This window comes from Diaporthe amygdali (assembly GCF_026229845.1).
Source record: "Diaporthe amygdali strain CAA958 chromosome Unknown NODE_31_length_594919_cov_65_084759, whole genome shotgun sequence".
Classification (NCBI taxonomy): domain Eukaryota; kingdom Fungi; phylum Ascomycota; class Sordariomycetes; order Diaporthales; family Diaporthaceae; genus Diaporthe; species Diaporthe amygdali.
In genome coordinates this window covers 113,709-137,108 of record NW_026517051.1, presented here as the reverse complement: position 1 = coordinate 137,108, position 23,400 = coordinate 113,709, and the positions used below count along the sequence as shown (strand labels likewise).

At 52.1% G+C, this 23,400-nt stretch overlaps 7 protein-coding genes across 7 annotated transcripts; 5 read left to right on the top strand and 2 right to left on the bottom strand.

Annotated features, from left to right (window-relative positions):
• Positions 1-1,530: 1,530 nt before the first annotated feature.
• J7T55_000282 (uncharacterized protein) lies at positions 1,531-5,560 on the top strand (the record flags this gene model as incomplete). The annotated part of the gene is made up of 11 exons (XM_053132384.1): positions 1,531-1,563; positions 1,963-2,706; positions 2,808-2,908; positions 2,964-3,333; positions 3,466-3,488; positions 3,868-3,985; positions 4,452-4,746; positions 4,800-5,025; positions 5,086-5,195; positions 5,251-5,381; positions 5,444-5,560. The coding sequence occupies 11 exons, from the start codon at positions 1,531-1,533 to the stop codon at positions 5,558-5,560; spliced, it is 2,268 nt and encodes a 755-aa protein (XP_052989520.1).
• Positions 5,561-6,296: 736 nt separating this feature from the next.
• Positions 6,297-9,568, top strand: J7T55_000281 (uncharacterized protein; the record flags this gene model as incomplete). The annotated part of the gene is made up of 6 exons (XM_053132383.1): positions 6,297-6,742; positions 7,057-7,180; positions 7,259-8,788; positions 8,876-9,084; positions 9,250-9,335; positions 9,510-9,568. The coding sequence occupies 6 exons, from the start codon at positions 6,297-6,299 to the stop codon at positions 9,566-9,568; spliced, it is 2,454 nt and encodes an 817-aa protein (XP_052989519.1).
• A 1,318-nt stretch (positions 9,569-10,886) lies between these two features.
• On the top strand, positions 10,887-11,691 carry J7T55_000280 (uncharacterized protein; the record flags this gene model as incomplete). The annotated part of the gene is made up of 3 exons (XM_053132382.1): positions 10,887-11,345; positions 11,415-11,510; positions 11,593-11,691. 3 exons carry the CDS (start codon positions 10,887-10,889, stop codon positions 11,689-11,691), a joined length of 654 nt encoding a protein of 217 aa, XP_052989518.1.
• A 959-nt stretch (positions 11,692-12,650) lies between these two features.
• Positions 12,651-13,154, bottom strand: J7T55_000279 (uncharacterized protein; the record flags this gene model as incomplete). Its single annotated transcript, XM_053132381.1, has 2 exons — positions 12,651-12,701; positions 12,774-13,154. 2 exons carry the CDS (start codon positions 13,152-13,154, stop codon positions 12,651-12,653), a joined length of 432 nt encoding a protein of 143 aa, XP_052989517.1.
• Positions 13,155-13,709: 555 nt separating this feature from the next.
• J7T55_000278 (uncharacterized protein) lies at positions 13,710-15,239 on the top strand (the record flags this gene model as incomplete). The annotated part of the gene is made up of 2 exons (XM_053132380.1): positions 13,710-14,114; positions 14,325-15,239. The coding sequence occupies 2 exons, from the start codon at positions 13,710-13,712 to the stop codon at positions 15,237-15,239; spliced, it is 1,320 nt and encodes a 439-aa protein (XP_052989516.1).
• Positions 15,240-16,112: 873 nt separating this feature from the next.
• On the bottom strand, positions 16,113-20,478 carry J7T55_000277 (Hydantoinase; the record flags this gene model as incomplete). Its single annotated transcript, XM_053132379.1, has 7 exons — positions 16,113-17,129; positions 17,212-17,490; positions 17,550-17,656; positions 17,742-18,850; positions 18,953-20,114; positions 20,184-20,369; positions 20,436-20,478. The coding sequence occupies 7 exons, from the start codon at positions 20,476-20,478 to the stop codon at positions 16,113-16,115; spliced, it is 3,903 nt and encodes a 1,300-aa protein (XP_052989515.1).
• A 756-nt stretch (positions 20,479-21,234) lies between these two features.
• J7T55_000276 (steroid monooxygenase) lies at positions 21,235-23,387 on the top strand (the record flags this gene model as incomplete). Its single annotated transcript, XM_053132378.1, has 7 exons — positions 21,235-21,533; positions 21,613-21,825; positions 21,902-22,059; positions 22,121-22,216; positions 22,284-22,420; positions 22,486-22,852; positions 22,915-23,387. 7 exons carry the CDS (start codon positions 21,235-21,237, stop codon positions 23,385-23,387), a joined length of 1,743 nt encoding a protein of 580 aa, XP_052989514.1.
• Between the last annotated feature and the right edge of the window lie 13 nt (positions 23,388-23,400).

Genomic DNA, 23,400 nt, shown 5'->3' with positions numbered 1-23,400 from the left:
GCTACTACTTGCTAGAAGGGGAGCCTGTGCCGTAGTGCTTGCACCGTGAAGTCCACACAACTAACTCGACACCAGACGGAGCGGAAAGAGATTCGTGAAGCAAGACGGACTATCACGTCCAGGCGAGAAATGACCCAATCGCCCCCCGGGATCATCGCGAGCCTATTGAAGATGTTCGCAGTTCGGGGCCTGATCTTTCTGTCTAGCCGGTTCTGTCCGGTTAGCAGAATGTTGATACGGTTTTGTTTCTTTGGTTTCCTATCGGTGCTTGGTGTGGGCTTTGGTGCGCATTGCTCTGGCTTGAGACATAGATCGAGACAACTATAGTACTTTGTGTAGGTTGGTAGGCGCCCCTCCGGAATACTTGACCCCGAGAGAAGTGGTTGATCCAGATGTGTATAGGGCCATGGTGTACCTTTTCTGCTGATATAGCCCTAGGCATTGTATGGGCTTGGCTGGCTGGAGACTTAGACAAGGCTTGGACCCCTCTTTGTGATGGAGTGGATCGGGGAGAACTCGCACGTATGAGGTGATTCGGATATTTGATGAAGAGCCTGCGGAATCTGAATTAATTTGTTGGCAGCTGTACATTCTGTGAGAACCATACTGGGCCAGAGGCTTGCTCCGAAGTTCTGCAAATCTTCCCCTTCGGGTTCTCCGTTGCTGGACGAGACGTGCCACAACATGTCACAAGCTACCCGCACCACTCATAGAGTCTCTTCCTTTTTCTACTTCGCAGCCCACTGCTAAGCATGCGTACACCCTCTTTCAAAAGCGACTGGGGCTGAGCTTTCATGCTGAATCACTATTCGATGCCGGGTAGCCAACTTGCACGTGCATCGCATCTTTGCCACTGTAATCTTCGTCACACCCGATTCCCCAAGCTTTGAGCCCCCTCATAAGAATTTAGACAGTTCTGGGTGCCCTTCTCCCAGCCGTTCCTTCGCCTCTCCCGACAAGGCATCTTCAGAGCTGCTCTCATCTTGAAGATTAAACCACCGCAAGTTCACCCCGCCACTTGAGGCAAGACAACATTTCAACCGCTTGTCATAATATCGCATCGTTCGAGAGGATTCATCATGGTCCAACAACATAGGATGATAATGTGGTTGTCTGGCGAATCACCGGAAGACCGTTCTTGGAAAAGCCTCCTAAGGCTTTTCCGTCTGCAAGAGCATCGAAAACCGGCGACACCAGCGACATCAGATTTGGACTTCGTCTGTGACGCATGCAACTCTGTTGACTGGCTCAAACTCACGGAGCGGTCGCGCACCTATCAATCGATCTCGCTGGATCACCCGCTTCCCATCACATCACTCGAACTCCGAGCATCACCTTGCAAAGTCTGCCATTTCCTGTCATTCATCACAAAGGTTGATAAACGGAAGTCTCAACTCACTGCCCTTCAATACCCATGGTACAAATACACCCACTTGCAAATTTCAGGTGGCGCCAGCAGATTGTTCATAAACAACCCCTCCCGGGAATGGTATGTCTCAACTCCCGGTGTGATGGCCATTCGCAGTGAAGATGGAGTCCAAGCCAAGTTGCAGATTCTTCCCAGTATCGATTTCAGGTGTTATGAAGCTTTGACAGATTTGCTGAGAACCTGCGCGGAAAACCACCACCAGACTTGCAATATCATGTCTGAGTATTCCGACGGCACCACTCCAAATTCATATTCGTTTAACATGCCTGGACTCAGAGTGATCCACGTGTCGTCCCGGAAAGTTATCGCAGCCCCAGCCCACTGCCAATACCTTGCTCTGTCTTACGTTTGGGGTAAATGTCAGCACTCAGAGGACCTGAGAACCCCTCCTCCAGTGGTTGAGGACACCCTTTCCGTTGCAGCCCATTTAGGGCTCCAATACGTGTGGGTGGACAAATATGCAAGTACAAACAAGTGACAGAACGCAGTCATTGCGGTATTTTCGGCACTAATTAAGCTAACCAAAGATCTAGTGTGTCCCTGTTCAAGATGAAAAGAAGCAGGACATGATTCACCGGATGGGTGAAATATACTCCAATGCTTATTGTACCATCATTGCGGCTGGTGGTAAGGACGCTCAGGCAGGGCTGCCTGGTGTTTCGAGTTGGCATCGTCGTCCGCAACAGAAATTGAGCTTCAAAGGCGTCACTCTGACCCGTTCTCCCATACTTAACAACGACTTCTTGGATTTGGTTCAGTCCAGCAAGTGGGCGACAAGAGGCTGGACCTTCCAAGAGTGTCATCTATCCAAGAGGCGCATCGTTTTCACGGAGGATCGAGTTCTTTATCTATGCAACAAGGAGTTTGTCCCAGAACCGTTTGAGAACACAGTCCCACCTAATGAACGGGGTGACATAACAACATTTCGAGCCTTCATACCGTCTGGCTTGCGCCGTCATCACCTAGATAATGTCAACGATCTTAGAAACCATATTGTGGAGTACACTTGGAGGGAGCTCACCTTCGAAAAAGACTCGATGAACGCTTTTCTAGGCGTGCTGCACTTCTACACCAGTCACGCTTTCTCAATGACTCACCTGTGGGGCTTACCGGTCTACAGATGCCGGCACTCAACAGAATTAGCCCCAAAGTTCCGGTTTGAGTTATTCTGGAGACACGATGCTCCTGCGACCCGAAGGCGTGGATTTCCGAGTTGGACATGGGCGGGATGGGACGGCCCTATTCAATTCCATGGCTGTTTCCATCCTGATGGATCGGTGGACCTGTTGCCGCTAAGTCACCGCCAACGTGTGTCAATCTCAATGGAAGACGACAAATCCAAGACGCTCTTCGAATATGCTGAGTCCGCCTTGGACAGAGCCAGAAGTTGCAAGTCCTCGCCATCTCTACTTACGCTTGGCCCGAGAAGACTGTTGGTGTCATGCAACGTTCTGGAAGTACGACTGCAACATTTCCGGCGTGCGTGTGTTAACCCAGAATACATCATACGACATAAACCATCCTGCGGAACCAGCGACTGCGCTGAGCAGTCTCGCATGACTATGTATTCAGGCGAACGCCTTGCCGTTTTCCAGGCCTTTCACGGCGTCTACATGGCCGTTGAGCCCTGTTTGGACCTTGAAATGGAACATTTGGATGATATTTCCGGTCTCTATTTCCCCTCTGAGCCATTTTCAGTCAAAGACGTTTCCTATAGTGGTCTTGGCCGTCTTCTACTTGTGAGGCGTGTTATCGACGACTATGAGCGTGTAGGGATCGTGGAGTGGTCGTTTCGTCCGCACGGTCTTCCGATGCTGTTTGTTGACGGGAACGATAGAATGCTGGACTTAGTCACCCTACCAGACGATGATGATTTATTCTATAGTGTTTCAGAGGAGAAGACAGTATGTCTCATTTAGGGTATATAGATCCTCAGTTTGTAAACTGTTTATTATTCTCGACATTGCTTTACTAAGCCAGAAAAATAATGATTACCTTGAGATTAGAAACATGATGCGCACTGACTGAGACCACAGATCTGGCAACTGCACCCTAGGATGTGAGCTCTACATCTTTAGCATTGCTCAACATTTATCACCTGGCGTGGAGGCTCTGCGCGCCTCAATGACGACGACCCTGACTAGCGGAGCTTGAGTACTGCGTCCGGACCTCAAGACATCCTTGCTAATTCTCCCGGGTGTTCGGTGAGCGTCGAGGGACAGGCACGTGTGTTTTACGAACACCCAGGCAGTGGCAAAATACGTTGAATAATCAACTACTTGAGGAGCCGCTCTTTTTGCATACAGTGACGAATCATAGGTGAGATATACTCGCTCACAGTGAAGAACTCAAGCCTGAACCTGATAACTTGTGCATGCTGACAATGAGGGCTTAAGGTTTAGATATTCCCGGCAATGTCACGCGACAAAGTCCAGTAGTGGACGCACCAAGTATACAGTTGGAGAACGACCAAAACAGTACTTTGGCACATACTCGACCCAGATGCGCCAGGTCAGGGGTATCTGCAGGGCGACCTTGTGCGATGCGGAGTCCAGGGTGCGTGGTCGTGATTAGACTTCCCGCACTCGACTATGTACCTCGCGTAAAGTAGCAAGGTACTGAGGGCAAAGTATTCCGTCGACTTCACACCCTAAGCCGCCGGAATAGGGTTGGCTATGAAACAAATACAGTAAAGGCCCGTTATCTTGAGGATGTAAAGCTACAGATCTCACCAAGCCTAGGAAATTCCATATGTCCCTTCTGAACCCTGGGGTGGTGGAACTTTAGCTACGGCGCCATCATGTTATCGATCGAGTGCAGCCTCGAGGCTATATAAGTCCCCGTTGCTCTGTGCCAAAGTGCTGCACATTTATGGATCACATACACGAGCACATACGTTCTTTCGACAATACGCTCTATTTTCCTTGAAAGATTCGACGACATGTGCGTCCTTGAGGATGTTGGTCTTGAGGTGGAAGTACTTGTGAAACACCGTGCAGCAAAAGAATACCCCTACAGACAGCCCAGCTCCGATGGTGGTCTGGACACCACTGCCGTTTGCAGGCGTTACATCCAGTCCGAGGAAGGGGCTGTGTTCTCTTTTCGTTGCAGTGTCAGGGCTGGTGAGTCAGCGGCCAGGGAATGGCTCAAAACTCCATCGAATGCAATTCTTTTTGAGGTGAACATCGATGATCGCGAGGGACTGAAATCTGTGGCACGCTACGTGGAGCTTGCGGCCCCTTCAACTACCATTAGAGCCTTGCCGGACATAGCGAACGACCAGCAGAGGTGGTTCCGATTCACCTCCATACCAACTGGTCTGTCTCTCAGAGCCCCTACAGAGAAAGTGCCCTCACTGATGCTCTCCGAGACGAGAACTGCTCCAAAGAAGAATGGACTCGGGACCTCGACCTCGCTAGGCGCATGGGAATGTTCAGGATCCGAGCCTGGCGAGTCGTGAAAGATGGCCTGGTCAAAGAAAAGCCAAAGCGGCAGCCTTACCGAGCATCAGACCTCGAGATCCCGAAGCCGCTGGCGGAAAAGGCCCTCACCAAGTTGCGAGAAGATGAAGGGAGGATGATCTCCCACGAAGCCAGGTAAGCTGAAATGCGTTTGTACCAGACCGCTCGTGACTGACAGCGAGTCGTACAATCAAGATTGTCTTCTCCCGTGGACCTTGAACCCGAATTTACGGGATCGTGGATCGAGTGGAGCAGGTCCGATCAGACGCCGCTTGCGGAGTTCGTGTTCCAGTATCGCTCCGAAGGTGATAGAAGCCGGCGCGGCATCGTATGACTGGCTCTGAAGCTGACACGGACCAGCTGATTTGCGGCGGGAACGCATCCTTCCTCGACCGAGTCGAAGCGACCGCGTCACGCTGTCTGGCAGCCCTCTCGAGAGATCCAGGCAGGTCAAGCCGCCGGCTCGTGGTGGTGACCAAACCAGGGTGTCGGTAGGTCATAGGAAACGCACGATTAAAGTCTCTGCTACTTCTAACGCTAATTCTCATCTGAGTTGAAGCGAAGTCCTGGTTTGGTGGACGACAAGTGCGGCGGAATCAGTCACCACCGCCCTCACAAGCGAGTCAAGGCCTTGGTGGCAGAGATTATCGATCTCACCAGTGAAGACTAACTCGGTATCTATGCACACTCTCAATGCTCAAATAGTCATAGTATTATTGATTATTCATCAATATTGTTCAACAAACCAATAAATACACATTGACCTCGAGTTTGAACACAATGTCTTTCACAAATTGATACCGAACTCCTTGTCCAATGTTCTTCCCAAGTCAGAGCTCATCTGTTGCATTACACAAGATTTCTCAATTTCGCGAAACCATTCAGATTCGAAAATATCGTAAAGCTGTTTTGACACTTGGCGAGGGCGTCACAACGCAATTTTGTCGGTTTTGATGGCCGTCAAGCAGCGAACCTCACTGCGACTTGTGAAAGCTTTGCTGAAATGGAGTAGAGTTATGCGTCAGAGGCCGCCCAAGTATTTTATTTGACATGTCACCACGTAATGGCCCTTAGTGTCTCGTGGTGGAACGGGATCGACATTGTAGCACCGCATACTTCACAGGCAGCTGAAATGCTAGCGGCATATATGACTGGCACCCTCTTGATGAATAGACGCTCGCTTCGCGTGTTGACAGGGGGTGTTGCAAACTTACCCCGCGTAAGCCTAATGAAGCCTTGGGAAAAGCCTCCACAACTACGTGAAGTACTTCTTGATACAGTAGTTTTGTCTCGGGTTTCTTCTTGCCATTAGTTTGGCCCTTAATACTTCACACGCTCTTTGAGGGTTCGTTTGAAGCATTGCCCGTCCGTCCCAGATATTTCTAGGTATGGCGGAAGCTTTGGCTATGATTGGCCTTGCCTCTAGCATCGCCACCTTCATCGACTTGGGCCTGAAAATTGTGAGATCAGGAAAGGCAGTATTCAACTCTGCGAGAGGTAAGACAGACGAAGCTTATGAGCTGGGCCTGATCGTCGAGGACATTGATAATCGGGTCGATGAGATGTTGGTATTCATGAAGTCCCAACCCACTGCCAAGTATGCCAAAGAACACCGCGAGAAGTACAACAAAAACCTGCGTAACATCACCGCCGAGTGTAAGCGATTGGCAAAGGACTTGCAGAACGTCCTTCTTTCGCTCGCTGTCAAGAAAAATGCGCGCTTTCCCATGCTCGAAGCCAGCAGAATCACTTTGAAGTCCTTCCTAAAGAAGGATGACATCGAAGCGCTGCAGGCCCGACTTGAGCGCCTTGAAACAAGGCTAAGAATTCATGTCACTGAAACAATGGAAGAGTCTGTGATCGCATGGTCATCCATTTGGATGTATAGCGGGGGCTGACTTGCTCGCTACAGACTTCGATACCGGCAATTACTGAAAGAATTACAGGACCTGAAGGTCTCACACGATCAGCACAGCATCCGCAGCCCGAAACTTGACAGTCTACACCGAGATCTCCAGCGTCTGACGCGGAATCAAAAGGAGGGAAACATTGCACTATCAGCCAATCTTACGAGCCTTAGTACCAAGCTAGCAGGTTCCAAGAAGACCACAAGCTATGGGACGACCAGCTAGAAACAATCAAGAGCTTATATTTTCCCGAACTCAGGCGCCGGGAGTTTGACATCACTGATGCCCACACCAAGACTGAGAAATGGCTCTATGTGCGGAACTGCACGACTTTTTCGGAGTGGTTAGAAGGCGGAAATGGTATTTACTGGATTCAAGGATTGGTACGCCATCAAGAAACACGCCCCAGTCCAATTACATATCAGACCAATCCTGCTCACATGTGTATATGAGCTTCTCAGGCAGGAAGCGGCAAGTCCACGCTGATGAAATTCCTCTGCAACCATCCCGAGACATTGGCCTGCCTCGACACTTGGGCGGGCGGCTCAGAAATCTACACGGCATCATTCTTCTTTTGGAATCAGGGCCATACAATGCAGAAGTCTCTCCACGGGCTCGTTCAATCATTAGCCTATCAGATCCTTCGCAAGATGCCTGACCTTATCCCCGAACTCTGCGGAACACATATGGACCATGAGCCCTGGGAATTTGTCGAGCTCAAGATGTTGTTTCGGCGATTATTGGCCCGTATGTCAACTTCCGCCAAGTTCTGTTTCTTTATAGACGGCCTTGATGAATATAGCGGGAGTACGGGAGACGTCGTCGAGACTCTGAAATATCTCGCGAGGTCTAAAAATATCAAGGTTTGCGCGTCTAGTCGCCCATGGCCTGCGTTCGAAGAGGCCTTTACGAATCCCAATAACACCCTGGTCCTACAAGATTTCACTCGAGATGATATGGAGGCGTTCGTTCGTGATATCATAGCGGATAACTCAAATTACAAGAGACTTGTGCGCAAGGATCCGATTTACGAGGAGCTCATTGCCTCAATCGCCACACGCGCCCGAGGCGTATGGCTTTGGGTATTTCTCGTCAGCAGGGACCTCAAGGAGGCACTAGACGGGAAGGAGGACTACACCACGCTAGAAAAGATTCTCGATAGCTTCCCACCAGACCTTTCCGCGTACTTCGAAGCTATCATCCAGCGACTCCGCCCAGTATATCGGGAAGACATGGCCAAGATATTCCTCCTCGCCGCCAGCGCGGTCAACCCCCTTCCACTGTACGCGTTTAACTTTATTGACGAAAAATGGTACAACTCGGTGGATAAGGCGACCGAGCATCAGATTGAGGTTACGTACAGAGGATGGAAGAATAGGCTGCATAACAGATGCGGCGATCTGCTTACGATTCGTAGATACGACGACGAGGATCCCGTGTTCGTCTATCGCGTAGACTTCCTTCATAGGACCGCTCGGGACTGGCTGATCGACATTAAGCTCCCAGCTCTGCAACAGGAGATTCGGGACCCAAACTTCAATCATTGGGTGGTTCTATGCAAGATGTTGTTATGTCTCATGAAAGCACTGCCCATCTCGGAAGACTACAAGCACCACATCTACCCGCTGCTTCGCGATGTGTTATCTTACGCATACGAATTCGAACAGGGCGCGGAAATGGCCAATAGTGAGGTTGCTCAGATATTGGACCGCTGCGACTGGTTTGTGAATAGCTGGTTGGAGTGCAACTTTCTCATGCTCGCGGTAGAGGCGGGGCTGGTTGGCTACGTCCGGTGTCACTTGGACATCTTTCCAGACTCAATCAACAAGATTGGGTGGCATTTGCTGAGAATTGCCCTTTGTTCGCCTAAGCACTCAAATAGCCCCATTTCAAAGGATCAGACGAAGGGAACTATCAACACCCGAATGGTGGCACTCCTGCTTGAGAAAGGGGTCAGTCCATATGACAGAGAATCTGTCCACCACTCCACAGTATGGAGATTGTTTATAAGCTCTTGCGGTGCAATGCCAGTGGACATAGGGGAACCGTCTGACGATATAAGAAGTACTTGGCTTCAGGCTACACAGCTTCTGGTTGAGTACGGCGTCGGAGGGGCCCCTTGGGGGACAGGTAGAAAGTACACGCCACCCGAACTACCTGACAAGTTGATAGAAATTTTCGGAACAGAGGAGACGGAAAGGCTCCTACAACGTATAGATGTGATTCGGAGACAGGGCTCGTGGGGCAACTGGGTTTGGGAGAAATGGAAACAAGTTGGGAATCAGCTGTATGTCTATTTATAATAGCCGGATAGAGCATTGGCGAATACGCCCTTCAGGGGCTGGAGACTACATGGTACATGCGCCCATACCTGTCTGAGGTCTACTGCTGGGATAGAATGGACTTCAGATACCTGGCCGTAAGTAAGAACTTACGATGTGGTCATCAACAGGTCGGCGGCCGAGTATTGTGACTGGCTGGCACTGCCCATATTGATGGTGGCCGATGAGAAGAAGACGAGGAAGCCGAGCGGTGTGGGTAAGGACCTCAGAGCATCCATGTGTATTCTGCCCAGCACTCTTGGTCGCAGTATCTTGATCATGGTCTTACTGGCCATTCATAGAAGCCGCAGCCAGAGTCACAGGCTATCTGGTCAGCGGACGGGGCGCAGACCTCGGGCACGGATTTGCTGTTGTGATTGCGCAACATCAGAAGTCTTGGGTGATGCAAAGACAGAGCGCTGGATCAGGGAGGAAATTGACAAGGAGTGAGATTTGGAGGCTCAATAGACTATGATTGCTATCCGTTACTATGATAAACAAGGTTAGCGATCGTCTTTACCTTGCTCGTGCGATATAAGTATGATCGTAAATTGGTAAGGTAGAGTGCACATACATGATCACCTCTTCTTGCAGTAATTATTTACCCGCTATTGTGGCGTGTCAATACCTCTACCGGTCACACAAGGTTCACAACGTGGACATAAGCGAGCAAATAAAGTTAGCAGTGACAAGATAGTAGCTCTTTCTTTAATAACATGGTCAGAATTCCTCATCAGGTCGTCAGGTTCACAAACAATGCATTGTTGGCACAAGAGCCTCGGAAACATGATCCGATACCTATAAGTTCTTTCAAAGCTTGTCAATGGTCTGTGAAGTAAGGTTGGTGTCTAAGTTTTGGATATAATTATCTGTCGAAGAGGCATTCTGATCTGAAGCAGGATGAGTTGTATGCCATGCTTTCCTTTGGTATGGGAGAGTTAATGGGCACTTGTTCTCGCCAGTTGATGCTTGGGACTCATGCCTTGGGGCACGCCGTTGCTTAATTTACTACGAAACCCTGAGACTCTAGCAGCGCCCTGGCCATAGAATCTTGGCGGTGATACTAGCTGCTCAAGTGAATTGCTTGAAATGGAGAAGCCCTTGCACACGTCCTGTGGAGCTTATGAAAAACGGGTGTGTTTGGGCAATCGAGATTTGATTCGCGACTTGGGCGCGTTTCGTATTGTGTCAGTTTAAGCCCACATGATGTTTGGCCTCCCGAGGTATTCGCGTTAGGAAACAGCTGAGCTCACTCGCGAAGACCACCAATGGAGCTGGGATCATTGTCTAAATTCGGGTCCTCAATTCAGTAACACCTGATCCTGATCAATTCACATGTGCAAGAATACCATTGTTCTTCGTATATCTGGTCGCATCTTCACACACTGGCCCCCCGCTGCTCAACTCGAGAATAGTCATTACCCATGGCGGGCGTTGTCACTGGAGAATCCTCCTAGACAGTGAATTTATGTGATGGAAGATGTTGTCTTGTGACTTTTGGGCCCTAACTTTCTATCCTGGTGTGAGCTGGAGCACCATTGTGGTCTCGGCTTTACACCTCGCCGTACCTCGATCCTCGCCAACCTTGTCGGCGCCAGAGTCCACAAAGCCTGGAGCTTAGACCAGGAAAACAATTCACCTACTCTATCCCATCCCCCACCGCTCTGATGGAAAACATTCAGAGGCTCAGTTTTTCCCAGCCTCCATAACAGCCAAACGGACAGCCAGTTCGTGAGCCCGTCCATAATTGCGCACAACGATCACCAAGATGTTCTACGTCGTTCGTTGCCCCTGTTGCCTCTTGACCATCTACTGCGACTTCGTGGATGATGGCGATACAGGCCCCCCAATCCTTGTGTGGTTGGATGATGAGCGCCTCGCGTTCTACAACTGTCCACATACCCTTTGTGACTATCATTTCAGCACCAATGACCCTGTCAATCTCTACGCCAACCAAGTGGCCGGACGCGTGAGGCACGTCTCTCCTTTTCTCACCATTGCCCCGCGGAACCCCAACACCACGGCCTTTCGTCCGCAGGGCCATCATACCGCTGACCTCTTGGCTCTTGCTCTTGTCGACCTCGTTCAGAGCGAGCAGCAAGAGATTCACGAGCCAGCGGCGCAAGCCAGCAACGAGGCGCGGACAGCCAATGATGAAGATGCGGACAAACAACACGAGGAAGAGCAGAACGAGGAGGAGCAGGACGAGGAGGACGATGAGGCTTCTGTAAGTATTCTACATAAATAAATAGCCACGGCCAACCGATTTGACTGACTATTTCGTTCCTTTTATAAGGACAATAAGCACCGCAAACCAAGGTGGACGGCCGCCGAGGTGGAGCAGCTCAAGCGACTTCTGGAAGAGGGCCAAAGCTACAGTGATATTGCCAAGGTATGTCGCCTACAGTCCACGATGGCCTGTTCGAGTTGTTCCTAGTCTTCTGGTGTCTAACGGTTTCCCATACTTATTCTAGGCGATCGGCCGTTCTTCCTCATCTATCGGCAGCAAGATCATTCTCATGCGCAGGAGGGGCGACCTGCCTAAAGTTGGACAGCCGACTTCACAAGAATGAGGCCTGAGAAGTCAACGACATTGAAGCCTTGTCACATGCTACAGCGGCTTGCCTGACCGGATTTGTTGATATGCATCTGAAGCTATTGATGTGCCAGAGTGGACGGGCTGGACGGCCGCAATGACCCTGTTCTTGGACGGGAAAGGAAGACAGCAGCAGCATTGGGCGCGACAAAGCAATCAAGGAGAATTGCACTAATAGAGGAGAGGAGAGATGAAGAGGAAAAGGGAGGGAAAATGATTTTTTTTGGGAGGAGGGAAGGCAGTAAATGCTGGATCTGGAGAGAAAGAATACCCAGATCGCTCGTCTCGACAAGGTGGAGCGGCAGAATGCTCCCCTAGAAGCATGTGCAAGCACCCTGAAGGTCGGTTACCCAGATCATCGTCACGAATGCGATCTGTCATACGGCAGCGTCTTTTTTTAGTCATTCTCCAGGTCATTCGAAGCAGCACGACAGGCCGAGGCCAGGTCACTTGATCAAGACATGGTGACTCGTCACGAGCTACCTAGGTGATCCATTTCATGAGCAGCACTTGTGACGCGCGCCTCAAGAAATCCACACATGAATAATTCTTGGCTTCCTGACACTTGAAGAGCTCTGGAAACGGCGGATTATATGGAGGCTGTGCCTCTGCAAAATTGAGAACATGTCCCACAAGCTCGCTTCTGCGCCCGTGGACTGTTCAAAGTCGTAGTGACGAGATCGTATCCTCCTAACGGAATCGATCGCTCTCGGTCGACAAGAAAGGATTGCCTGTGGTCCCTTTTCTCCATCAATGTGTCCGCCATCGTGGGTATATTGCGACATAGTGTACAGTCTCGTACAATCTCGTACGGCCCCGCCTCTCATCATCCTTAGCTCTTCTCATTGCAGTCATCTGTGCACGTAAGAGGGGCCCCGTGGATCTATGCAGCCCATGTCCATCTCTAGTGAACACGCCTTGCGTTTTCCTATCGACTCAGAATCCCCGAGCCTCCAGCCATTTTTGCACCTTGTCCGCGTGGAAGCCCTGCCGAAACCATCAGCTTATCTTTCAATCGCCATGACCTGGCCGTTCAGCGACTGCACAGTAGCGACCTACCTTTATTTTGATGTGACCGGTGACGGGATTTATTTTGACGTCGTCCTTGGGGAACTTCAGCTCCTCGGCAATCTCATCTCTCAAGGCTCTGGCATCTCCCACGATCTTCTTGACCACTGTCTGCTTCTTGGTGCCTCCGGCTCTTGCGTCGTTGTAGACAGAGAGGTTCTTCGAAGGTGTGCGCTCAACAAGGTAGGACAATTGCCTTGGCTGTGTTGACATGGCCGAGGCAGCTGCTGAAGATGAAGGAGGAGGCGTAGAGGATTGTGATGTTGATGCTGCTTCGGTGGTGAGCAGTCTTGTGGTGTTGAGGAAGGAGGATCGGAAGAGCAGCCAGCTAGGAGCAGCCGCGGCCGTTCGAATTGGTATTTGTCGAAGCATTGTGGACGGTCGACAGCTGGTTGATCGGCGGTGACCTGGATATGTCGTCGTCTTTTGCGGACTGAATCTTTGGGAGACGCGAGGTCGTCACCAGAGAAAATCGCAGCTGGCGGCAGGCAAAAGTACAAAGGTACAGAAGGCTGGCCCACTACAAAGCTTCATAGCTCCAAAGCTGCAAGGGTACGCGGATACATAGATACGTGGGTACTTGGGTACATAGGTACCTCAGCCGGCGTCGGTAAAACAAATGGGCGTGCTGGGGTGGTCCAGCCAATGGCGCACGATTGAGTGGACCCCACGAAAAAGAGCGAAGAGGCGGGAGCAGCGAACAACGAATTTTGGGTGGCAGCCCCGCCAGAGTGACAGACGACCATCCACCCCCTTCAGTTAGACAGTCAGATCAGCTCAACTGCTGGAGAGACTCGCGGACAGACTCCCTCTCTCCCTGATTCACCCCAAGCTCTAGTCGACAGAACGCCCACCACCCTTTCTCCCGCCGAAAATCATCGCGCCGTCTCCCCCTCGCCCGACCTACGCGACAGGCAGAAAGCCAAGATGGAGGACACCACCGTCTCCGAGTACGACCTGCTGCCGACGCTTGTCACCAAGCTCGACAGACATCTCATCTTCCCCCTGCTCGAGTTCCGTCGCGGCCAACTAGAGAACGAGGATGGCGTTTCCAAGGACGAGGCCAAGTCGCGGGAGCTGCTCAAGGCCACCTACGAGCTGCTGAGGAAGACAAACATGACCGACTACGTCGCCAACCTGTACTGCGACCTCGAAGGACTGCAGGACCCACCAAAAGAGTTCGCCGACAAGAGGCAAAAGGTCCTCGAGACCTTGGAGAAGTTCGAGGACACCACAGGCAAGATCCAGGAGCTGCTGGGAAGAGAAGATGTCGTCACAAACCTGCGGAGCGACAAGGTTGCCAACTTGGAGTTCCTGAAGAAGGAACACGATGTACGTGCCACGGCCCTTTCCGCACACTACGAGCTGTGTCCTTGGCTGGCAGGCAGCCAGGCGTCCCTCGATCGAGAATGTCTCCAGCATGAAACGCTCCCATGATGCCGTGTTGCGCTGCTCGCGGGGCTGCTCCGCCCATGCCCATGCAAAGCCAATGTGCTACCAGCGAATAGCGAATGATGTACGTGCTGACAAGGTAACAAACAGGTAACGATCGAGATGGTCAATGCCCTTTACGACTTCGGAAACTTCAAATACAGCTGCGGTGACTATGGTGGATCCGCCGACCTTCTCTACCAGTTCCGTGTCCTCTCCACCGACAACGACAAGGTCTCCGCCGCGACATGGGGAAAGCTCGCCTCGGAAATCCTTTCCACCAGCTGGGAAACCGCCCTGGAGGAGCTGATGAAGGTCAAGGAGAACATCGACACCAAGCTCTTCAACAACCCGCTCGCCCAGCTGCAGCAGCGCACATGGCTCATTCACTGGGCCCTGTTCCCCCTCTTCAACAGCGACTCCGCCCGCGATCCCCTCCTCGACCTCTTCTTCTCTCCCGCCTACATCAACACTATCCAGACCTCCTGCCCATGGGCTCTGCGCTACCTAGTTGCCGCCGTTATCACCGGTCGCGGCCGCTCGCGCAACTCTGGCGTCCAGCAGAAGCAGCTTAAGGACATTGTTCGCATTGTGCGCCAGGAGGCCTACGAGTATACCGACCCCCTGACCGAGTTCGTGCGCGCCCTCTTCATCGACTTCGACTTCGAGGATGCGCAAAGGCAGCTGAGCCGTGCCGAGGAGGTGCTCCGGGCCGACTTCTTCCTGGCCGGCGGCGTTGACGCGTTTGTGGACAACGCGAGGCATCTGATTTTCGAGAGCTACTGCAAGATCCACGCGCGTATTGACATCAAGGGCCTTAGCAAGACCCTCGGCCTGGACAACGAGGCGGGCGAGAAGTGGATTGTCAACCTGATCCGCGACACACGGTTGGATGCCAAGATCGACTCCAGCGAGGGAACAGTCGTCATGAACCACCCACCCAGCAGCGTCTACCAGCAGGTGATCGAGCGGACTAAGGGAGGCTTCTTCAGGACACAAGTCCTGAGCGCGGCGGTGGCGAAGTAATTGGGGCGTGGAGGCGGAGGAGAAGACTCAAAAGCATGGCAGGACGACGGCATGAAACCAGGCTTTTGGCATTGATTGGTTGGAGCTTTTGTGCGTTGTATTCCAAGGTACGGGCAAAAGGCAGGCGTTTTTAGGGAAGGGTTTGGCCTCCCCTGGGGATCTCCGAATAGGGGCCACCATTGTCGAAATGAATAGACAAAAATACCTCTTGATAATCCCGAGGGGCCACGGTTCAAGCAGTCCTTATTCTGTGCTCATGTGCTGCAGCACTTGTCGCTTCCCGACATATGCGAAAGACACTGGTGTTTCTGAACTGTCTTTGTCCGAAGACAATACGTGACGCGAATCACTGATCCGGCATCTATAACGGACACGTCGACGATTTGCCCTTTATAGATACAGATGGTGCGAAACATCTGAAATGATATATCTACTTCAGTCGTCACGTCTGGTTGTCCCATAGGTGGTTATCTCATCTAGATGCGCCTCCGTCTGATGACGATCATGAACATAATGGAGCACATTGTGGCCAGGTCTTCTTATCTTTCACTGGTTGGTGTCTTTCAGAATGTCGTTCCGACCGGCTAGTCATGTCCTGATACCCATCAATAAAAGACAGGCTCGCTAAACGGTGCACATGAGAAAATGCTAATCATTTCCTGTAGCCAACGAAAACTATAAACTTTTGAAAGAACAAGACAAAGTGAGCATTTCTCTAACCACTGTTGTCAGGCAATGAGCTATGGGTGGTCTTAAGGGTGCAAGTCAAAACTCATATTCAGTGTTTAAAGAGGAGTCATGATACATAATCGAATCTCAAGTCTTACTATAGTTGCGTCCCAAGTTTTAGTAAAATCTACGCTGAATACCGCTCTACACCTGCTCCGCAAGAGCTCTCGTCGCCTCTATACTGCCTCCAGCAACGGGCACGAATGAGGTCCTGTCCTGGGGCTGTTCTTCTTTCTTCGTGCCCTGATTCACGCCATACCCACCACCTCCAGGTGTCTCGATCAGCAACCTATCGCCGGCGTCTACAAGGATTGAGTTCTTGCCTCCGATATTGATGCGTCGGCCTGCTTTCTGGACCCAGGTATTACGGCCACGGCCTCCATCACCGCCGCCTTCCAAGCCGTATGGCGCGAAGCTTCGCCGCTCAGACAAGATGGATGCCGACATAGGAATGCGGAAACCGACGTCGCGGATGACGCCTTCGCCTCCGCGGAACGTCCCGTCTCCACCGCTTCCAGTCCTGAGACTGAAGCGATGCAGCACGACGGGATATCGCCGCTCGAGGGACTCCGGATCAGTGATCCTCGTATTCGTCATGTTGGTATGCACTCCGCTGGTGCCATGCCACGAGGGGCCTGCGCCGCTGCCACCCGATATTGTCTCGTAGTAGCCAAAGCCGTCCTCGCCGTCGAGACCAAAGGTGAAGTTGTTCATGCAGCCCTGGCTGGCGGCGCAGGCGCCAAAGGCGCGGAAGATGACATCCACGATGCGCTGCGACGTCAGCACGTTGCCGGCGCACACGGCGGCCTTGTGGCTCGGCCGCAGCAGCGACTGGTCCGGGATGACGAGCGTGATGGGCCGGATGCAGCCGTGGTTGAGCGGGATGTCCGAGTCGACCATGCACCGCAGCGCGTAGATGACGGCCGAGTTGCAGATCGCCACCGGCGCGTTCCAGTTGCCGTACACTTCGGGCCCCGTGCCCGTGAAGTCGAAGAGTGCAGAGCCGTCGGCCGCGTCGATGGTCACCTTGAGCTGGATGGGCGTCCCGTCGTCCATGTAGTCGATGGCGCACAGTGGGGAGCCCTGGGTCTTCACGGCCAGCTTCTTGAACAGATTGCGGATGGCCAGTTCGGCTGAGTCCTGGATGGCGCCCATATACATCTGTCATCAAGTTAGATGGTGACTGGTGGCCCAGGGACGGGAAGGTCATGTTGGTTTTGAGAGCCGCGGAGATTCAACATACCTGAACGACATCCATGGTGTACTCCTCAATCAGTTGACGCACCAGCCGTATACCGGTGTGGTTTGCAGCGACCTGTGCCTTCAGATCGGTCACATTGTCTTGGAAACACCTGGTTCCGCTGGTCCCAGGCATCTTGGCAGGTTCCTCGCACAGCAGGCGTTCCAACTCTTTCTCAGCGAATACGCCGTCCCGCACGAGCAGGAAAGAGTCGAACACAGCGCCCTCCTCCCACAAGAACTTCGAGTTTGGAGGCATGGACCCAGGGAGAATGCCACCGACCTAATTATATGCTGTCAGGCACATGGAAATTGGAGTATTAGCAGAGTGGAGGAACTTACATCGGCATGATGGCCGCGGGACGCAGCCCAGAAGATAATTTCTTTGCCTTGCGCATCGAATACGGGTGTGACTATGGTCAGGTCTGGTAGATGTGTACCGCCAAAGGCTAAGCCGCCGGTCGTTGTCAGCTTTGCCTTACTTTGAGTCCAGTTGGATTCACTGGAGATACATGGAATAGCAAAGTCACTCACCGGGAGAGTTAGAGAGGATGACATCGCCGTCCTTGAGCTTGCCCTCCCAATTCTTGATCTGGGACTTGACAGCAAAGGCCATACTGCCAATCATGGCCGGAACATGTGGTGCATTTGCAACCAGGGAGCCATCTGGGGTGAATATTGCGCAGCTGAAGTCTAGACGCTCCTTTATATTGGCACTGACGCTGACATTCTGCAGCACACGGCCCATCTGCTCAGCCACGCCCATGAAGCGGTGGCGGAAGACGGAGAGGGCCACTGGGTCGAGGACGGCAGTGCTGATATTGTGTGCCTGTGGTGGGCTGATGTCCATCACCAGCTTGTCACCTTCGATGCGAGCTGTTGAGGTGGGCCCTACCAGCAGAGTCTGAGTTTTGTCCACTACCAAGGCTGGGCCCCGAATGACAATGCCAACAGCTATTGAGACAAACAGATACACAGGTGTATCGACCCATCCCAGAGAGCTGAAGTACACCGACTTGACGGAAGATGGTTTTGGTGCAGTAACAGTACCGCCAGAGGATACCACTGCCTTCGTGGCAGATGTTGTCGGTACTGTCTTGGATGCATTTGGAGAAACCTGGCGGCCAACTACTCTTACACGAATGGTATCTACAAAGAGCTTGCGGTTGACGGGAGTGAATCCAAACTGCTGATGATGAGCATCGATGAATGCCTTCCTGGCATCCAGACCATCTTCAAGGGCAATCATGATAGCCGTCTCGCTGCCGTCGTAACGCATGTTGACGAACCGGTGAGCATCGACGGTATTGAAGGTCCGCATTGAAGAGTGCTCCTGCAACTCTTCGCTTAGGTTATCGAGGTCGTTGAGTATCGTAGGCAGGTTTTCAGCATCATATGTCTTTGCACATGGCCTCTCCTCCTCGTGCACGACGTCTGCGAGGCCAATGCCGTATGCTGACAGTATGGATGAGTACTTGTGAATGGTGACCCGGCGGATGCCCAAGGCTTCTGCAATGGCACAAGCATGCTGACCTCCTGCACCTCCAAAAGAAGCGAGCTGGTGATCAGCAGTATGATGGCCACGCGCTTCCGTCAGGCTGCGAATCGGACCGCACATGGCGGAGTTGGCAACTTGGAGGAAACTATCGCGCATTAATTGTTAGCATTCTGAGTAGGACACTAGTAGGAGAGTGGTATTTGGACCATGAGACATGACGAAAGAGTCAAAACACAAGCACACTTACCCATCAGCTACTTCGACCCAGCTTAGAGACCTTCCGGTATCTCGGTTTATGGTCTCAGTCAACTCCTCAAACATCTTAACAACAATTTCACGATTCAGGGGCTCGTCCTCATTAGGCCCAAAGATGGATGGGAAGTGTTCGGGCAACAGCCTTCCCAAGGCTAGGTTTGCATCGGTGACGGTGAGAGGGCCGCCTTTCCTATAACACGCAGGTCCCGGGTGTGATGAAGCGCTGTCGGGCCCAACAGACATGAGGTTATCTCGCCAGGCGAGAATACTGCCACCACCTGCTGCAATGGTGTTTACATTGAGCTGTGGGACATGAATACTGATGCCTGCCGTCGTTGTCTCGAAGATGTGGTCCAGTTTCCCGTCGTAGCGGCTCACATCTGTGCTTGTACCGCCCATGTCAAAGCCAATGGCGGGGACCTTGTCGTCCTCGTCGTAGCATGTCTGAGAGTAGCCCACCACACCACCAGCCGGCCCTGAGAGAATCGAGTGCAGACCTCTCAACGTGGAGGCCGGCACGAGGCCACCGTCTGACTGCATGAACTCGAGCCGGGCGCCAGACTGCTCAAGGCCGGGGAAGCTGGCCGAGAACTGGCTAAGGTACTGTTTGATTGTCGGAGTCAGGTAGGCATCGACCACGACAGAATTGCCTCTCGGCACCAGCTTTGGCCTCTGGGAGACCTGATGCGAAAGCGTGATGTGTTGGAAGCCGACCTCGCGGGCAATGTCTCCGATTTGGAGCTCGTGGCGTGGGAAGATGTATGAGTGCATCAGACAAACGGCAATGGACCGGAAGCCATCGTCATATATCCTCTTCAGGTACTCGCGTACCTTTCCGGCGTCAAGGTGCTGGACTACTTGGACTGTCTCGCCCGAAGTGCCAACGACTGTCTCCAGCGGCTCTGGAGATTTGAGCTTCATCGTCCGAAGGACTGAGTCGGCACATGACTGGAGGACAACCCGCTCGTCCACCTCGAAGACATCCGAGTACAGAGGAGCCGGCCGCCGGATAGAAAGGTCAAACATGTACGGCCGCGACTGGTTGCCGATCTGCAGCACATCCTTGAAGCCATGTGTGACGAGAAAAGCTGTCCTCTCGCCTTTACGCTCCAGCAAGGCATTTGTAGCCACTGTCGTGCCCATGCGGATCCATTCTGGGTTGTTCAGTCAGCAGGTGCGCCGTCATATCCTGTTTGTTGCTTTGGGGGGTTGATATTACTCACCTACGTCCTTGAGATCTAGCTTGGCGCCTCGCGGGATCGGCTCGCCATAGAACTTCTCCAGCACTTGCCTGATGGCTTCCGTAGGGGCATCTGGATAATTACGCGGGTCCACGGAAAGGATCTTGATGACGATATCTTCACGGCCTGTGATGCAAGCTACGCAGTCCGTGAAGGTGCCGCCCCGATCTAGAAGAGTGGGTGATCAGGAGATATTCACTTCCAAGCGACCTTGTGAGAGATTAGCCAACCTACCTATAGATATCCGAATTGGTCGTTCAACTGTTGACCCAGCCATGGTGGTTTAGACGATACTATTGCGACAAGACAGGAGCTCTTTCGCCCTGTTGAGAGCAGGGTCTGGAAATGTTCCATGTCTTCTATGTATAAACTGGGTTGCAGTGGTCTATTTCCGGCAAGTCAACCTATTCGCCGATATCGTTATGCCGGTCTGACTGGCTGCAAGAACGACAAGGGGGGAGCACCACCGAGGCACCACCACGGCTGTTTGTGGAGACTTCAGGACAGGGAAACGCAACTCTGAAGCGTAATCAAGTACCGTATTTTGACCGATAGGGCATAGAAATGCCAGGTAGTCTTCGTTATGCGCCAATAATTGTTACCAGGCGCATAGGTGTGGAGGTGGAGGTGAATGTGGGTCCTTTGTAGTGGTGGAGGTGGCGGTGGAGGTTAGTTGCAGATTGCACACGGCACCAGCGGTGGAGTTGGCGACATGCCTATGTATCCCAGATCAGGAACGGGCAACGAGAATATCATACGACTTCTACTATTGTAGGAAATGGAGCTCCGCCAGAGGGATAGCCTGGCTAATCAGAAAACTATAATGTTGAACCCTTTGAATAGTATTTACTGCGAAAGGCGAGCCAATTCGGGAATATCAAATGCTTCCACGTTCTTACACGCATAACATTTTTCTGTCCAGATTTCTTCACCTTCATTAAATTTTGACGACTTCTCTACAAGAGGGCCACACCACACACATAGCATCTCCACTACCTGCCATTTTCAATCTTGAGTGACCACTGAACACGCCATGGGCTCCGTTGACTACATCCCGAACATGGCGACGGCCAAGCCCGAGTACCAGGTCTTGGAGAAGCCCAGTCGAGGCGGTAGAAAACTCCGAATCATCTGCCTGGGTGCCGGCGCCAGTGCGTTAAATCTTGCGCACGAGGTTGACACGAGCTCCCTGGACCTTGAGCTCGTATGTTACGAAAAGAACCCCTCCATCGGTGGCACTTGGTACGAGAACAAGTATCCCGGGTGTGGTTGCGATATCCCTTCTGTCAACTACCAGTTCTCATGGGCACCGTCCAGTGAATGGACGTCCTTGTAAGTCCCTTCTGTGTCAGAAGTTTAAACTTGCATGGGCAAAGGTGGAGCCAAACTAACGCAATCTCTACCCAAAAAGCTACTCAGGCGCTCCGGAGATCCTTCAGTATTTCAAAGATGTCGCAGAGAAGTACGACTTGAACAAATACATTCGGCTGAGTCACAAAGTGGTGGGTGCCTACTGGAACGAGGAAGAGCAGATGTGGCATGTCAAGATCCAGAAAGGTGATGATCCCAATGCCATCATCGAAGACAAGGCCAACATCTTTGTCAATGCCAGTGGAGTGCTGAAGTAGGTTCTCCCATTAGTCAAATGCTGCCGAGTGTCAGCATCATTAGAATTTGCTAACTCCTCTTACTGCCTATAGCAAGTGGAAGTGGCCTGCGATCAAAGGCAGGGAAACTTTCAAGGGCTCGATGGTTCACAGTGCAAACTGGGACGACAGCGTCGAACTCAAGGGGAAGCGTGTCGCAGTCATCGGTTCTGGGTCGTCAGCCGTGCAAATTGTTCCCAACATCCAACCCAGTCAGTCGAGACATTTCAGGTCCTTGTTTATTTGCGCATTCGCTAATAAGGAGACGTTCAGTTGTGGGAAACTTGAAGTGCTTCATTCGCAGTGCATCATGGGTAACTGGTGGCTTTGGTCAGCGCTTTGCCGGCAAAGGAGGTGTTAACTTCGAGTGTGAGTAAATAACTCGCGTATGCCTGTCCAGCCATGCCTGATGGTTCTGACGCTTTTCAAAAAAAAGACAACGAGACACAACGGGCAATTCTCCGGACCGACCCGGTGAAATATCTCGCCTACAGGAAGAAAATTGAGTCTGAGCTCAACAGCCGCTTCCGCTTCATCCTGAACGGGTCGAAGGAGCAGCAGGACGCTAGAGAGGTTTGTGCAACATGTGAACCCATCAACGTCATGGCTTTACGAGCTGACCAAATGTTGTTTTGCAGTTCGCGGAGAAGGACATGCGGACCAAGCTTGCGAGTAAGCCTGAAATTGCAGACCTGATAGTCCCAAAGGATTTTGCCGTGGGTTGCCGGAGGCCAACACCAGGCAACGGATACCTCGAGGCGCTTTGCAAGGACAATGTCACCGTTGTGTCTTCGAGTATCGAAGAGATCACTCCCAAGGGCATCAGGTCGGCAGATGGTGTGGAACACGAGTTTGATGTTATTGTCTGTGCCACGGGCTTCGATGTCAGCTGGCGGCCACATTATCCCACGATCGGCCGACATGGCATCAGCCTCAGTGATTACTGGAAAGATGTCCCTAATACTTATCTTTCTATCACGGTGGCAAACTTCCCCAACTACATCAGTCAGTCAATTGCCCTTGAACCTTCCACTATCCGCGACAAGCTTAGCTAATGAAGGGAACAGTCTTCAACGGGCCTTTCGGCCCATACGGCCATGGCAGCTTCCTCCCCATCACCGAGACGGTGTCCAGATATGTCATGCAAATGTTGACAAAGATGTCTGAGGAAGAGATTTCCTCATTCTCACCGAAGGAGGAGGCCGTCGCCGACTTTGCCGAGCACCGCCGCAAGTTCCTCCCTCGCACGGCGTGGACGTCACCTTGCCGCTCCTGGTTCAAGCAAGGCACTGTTGATGGTGAGCCCATGATGTGGCCCGGCTCGCGCATCCACTTCTTCAGAACGGTAGAGAGGCCCCGATGGGAGGATTATGAATTGAAGTACACCACGCCAAACCGCTTTGGTTATTTCGGTAACGGCTTCGCCGCCTGTGAGAATGACGGCACTGATCTCACGTGGTATCTCGGACTCCTAGACGGGAGCGATAGGCAGCCTGCGCTGCCGGACGAGGACTTTGCGGAGTTCTTGTTGAACATATAAGCCCTGTCACCTG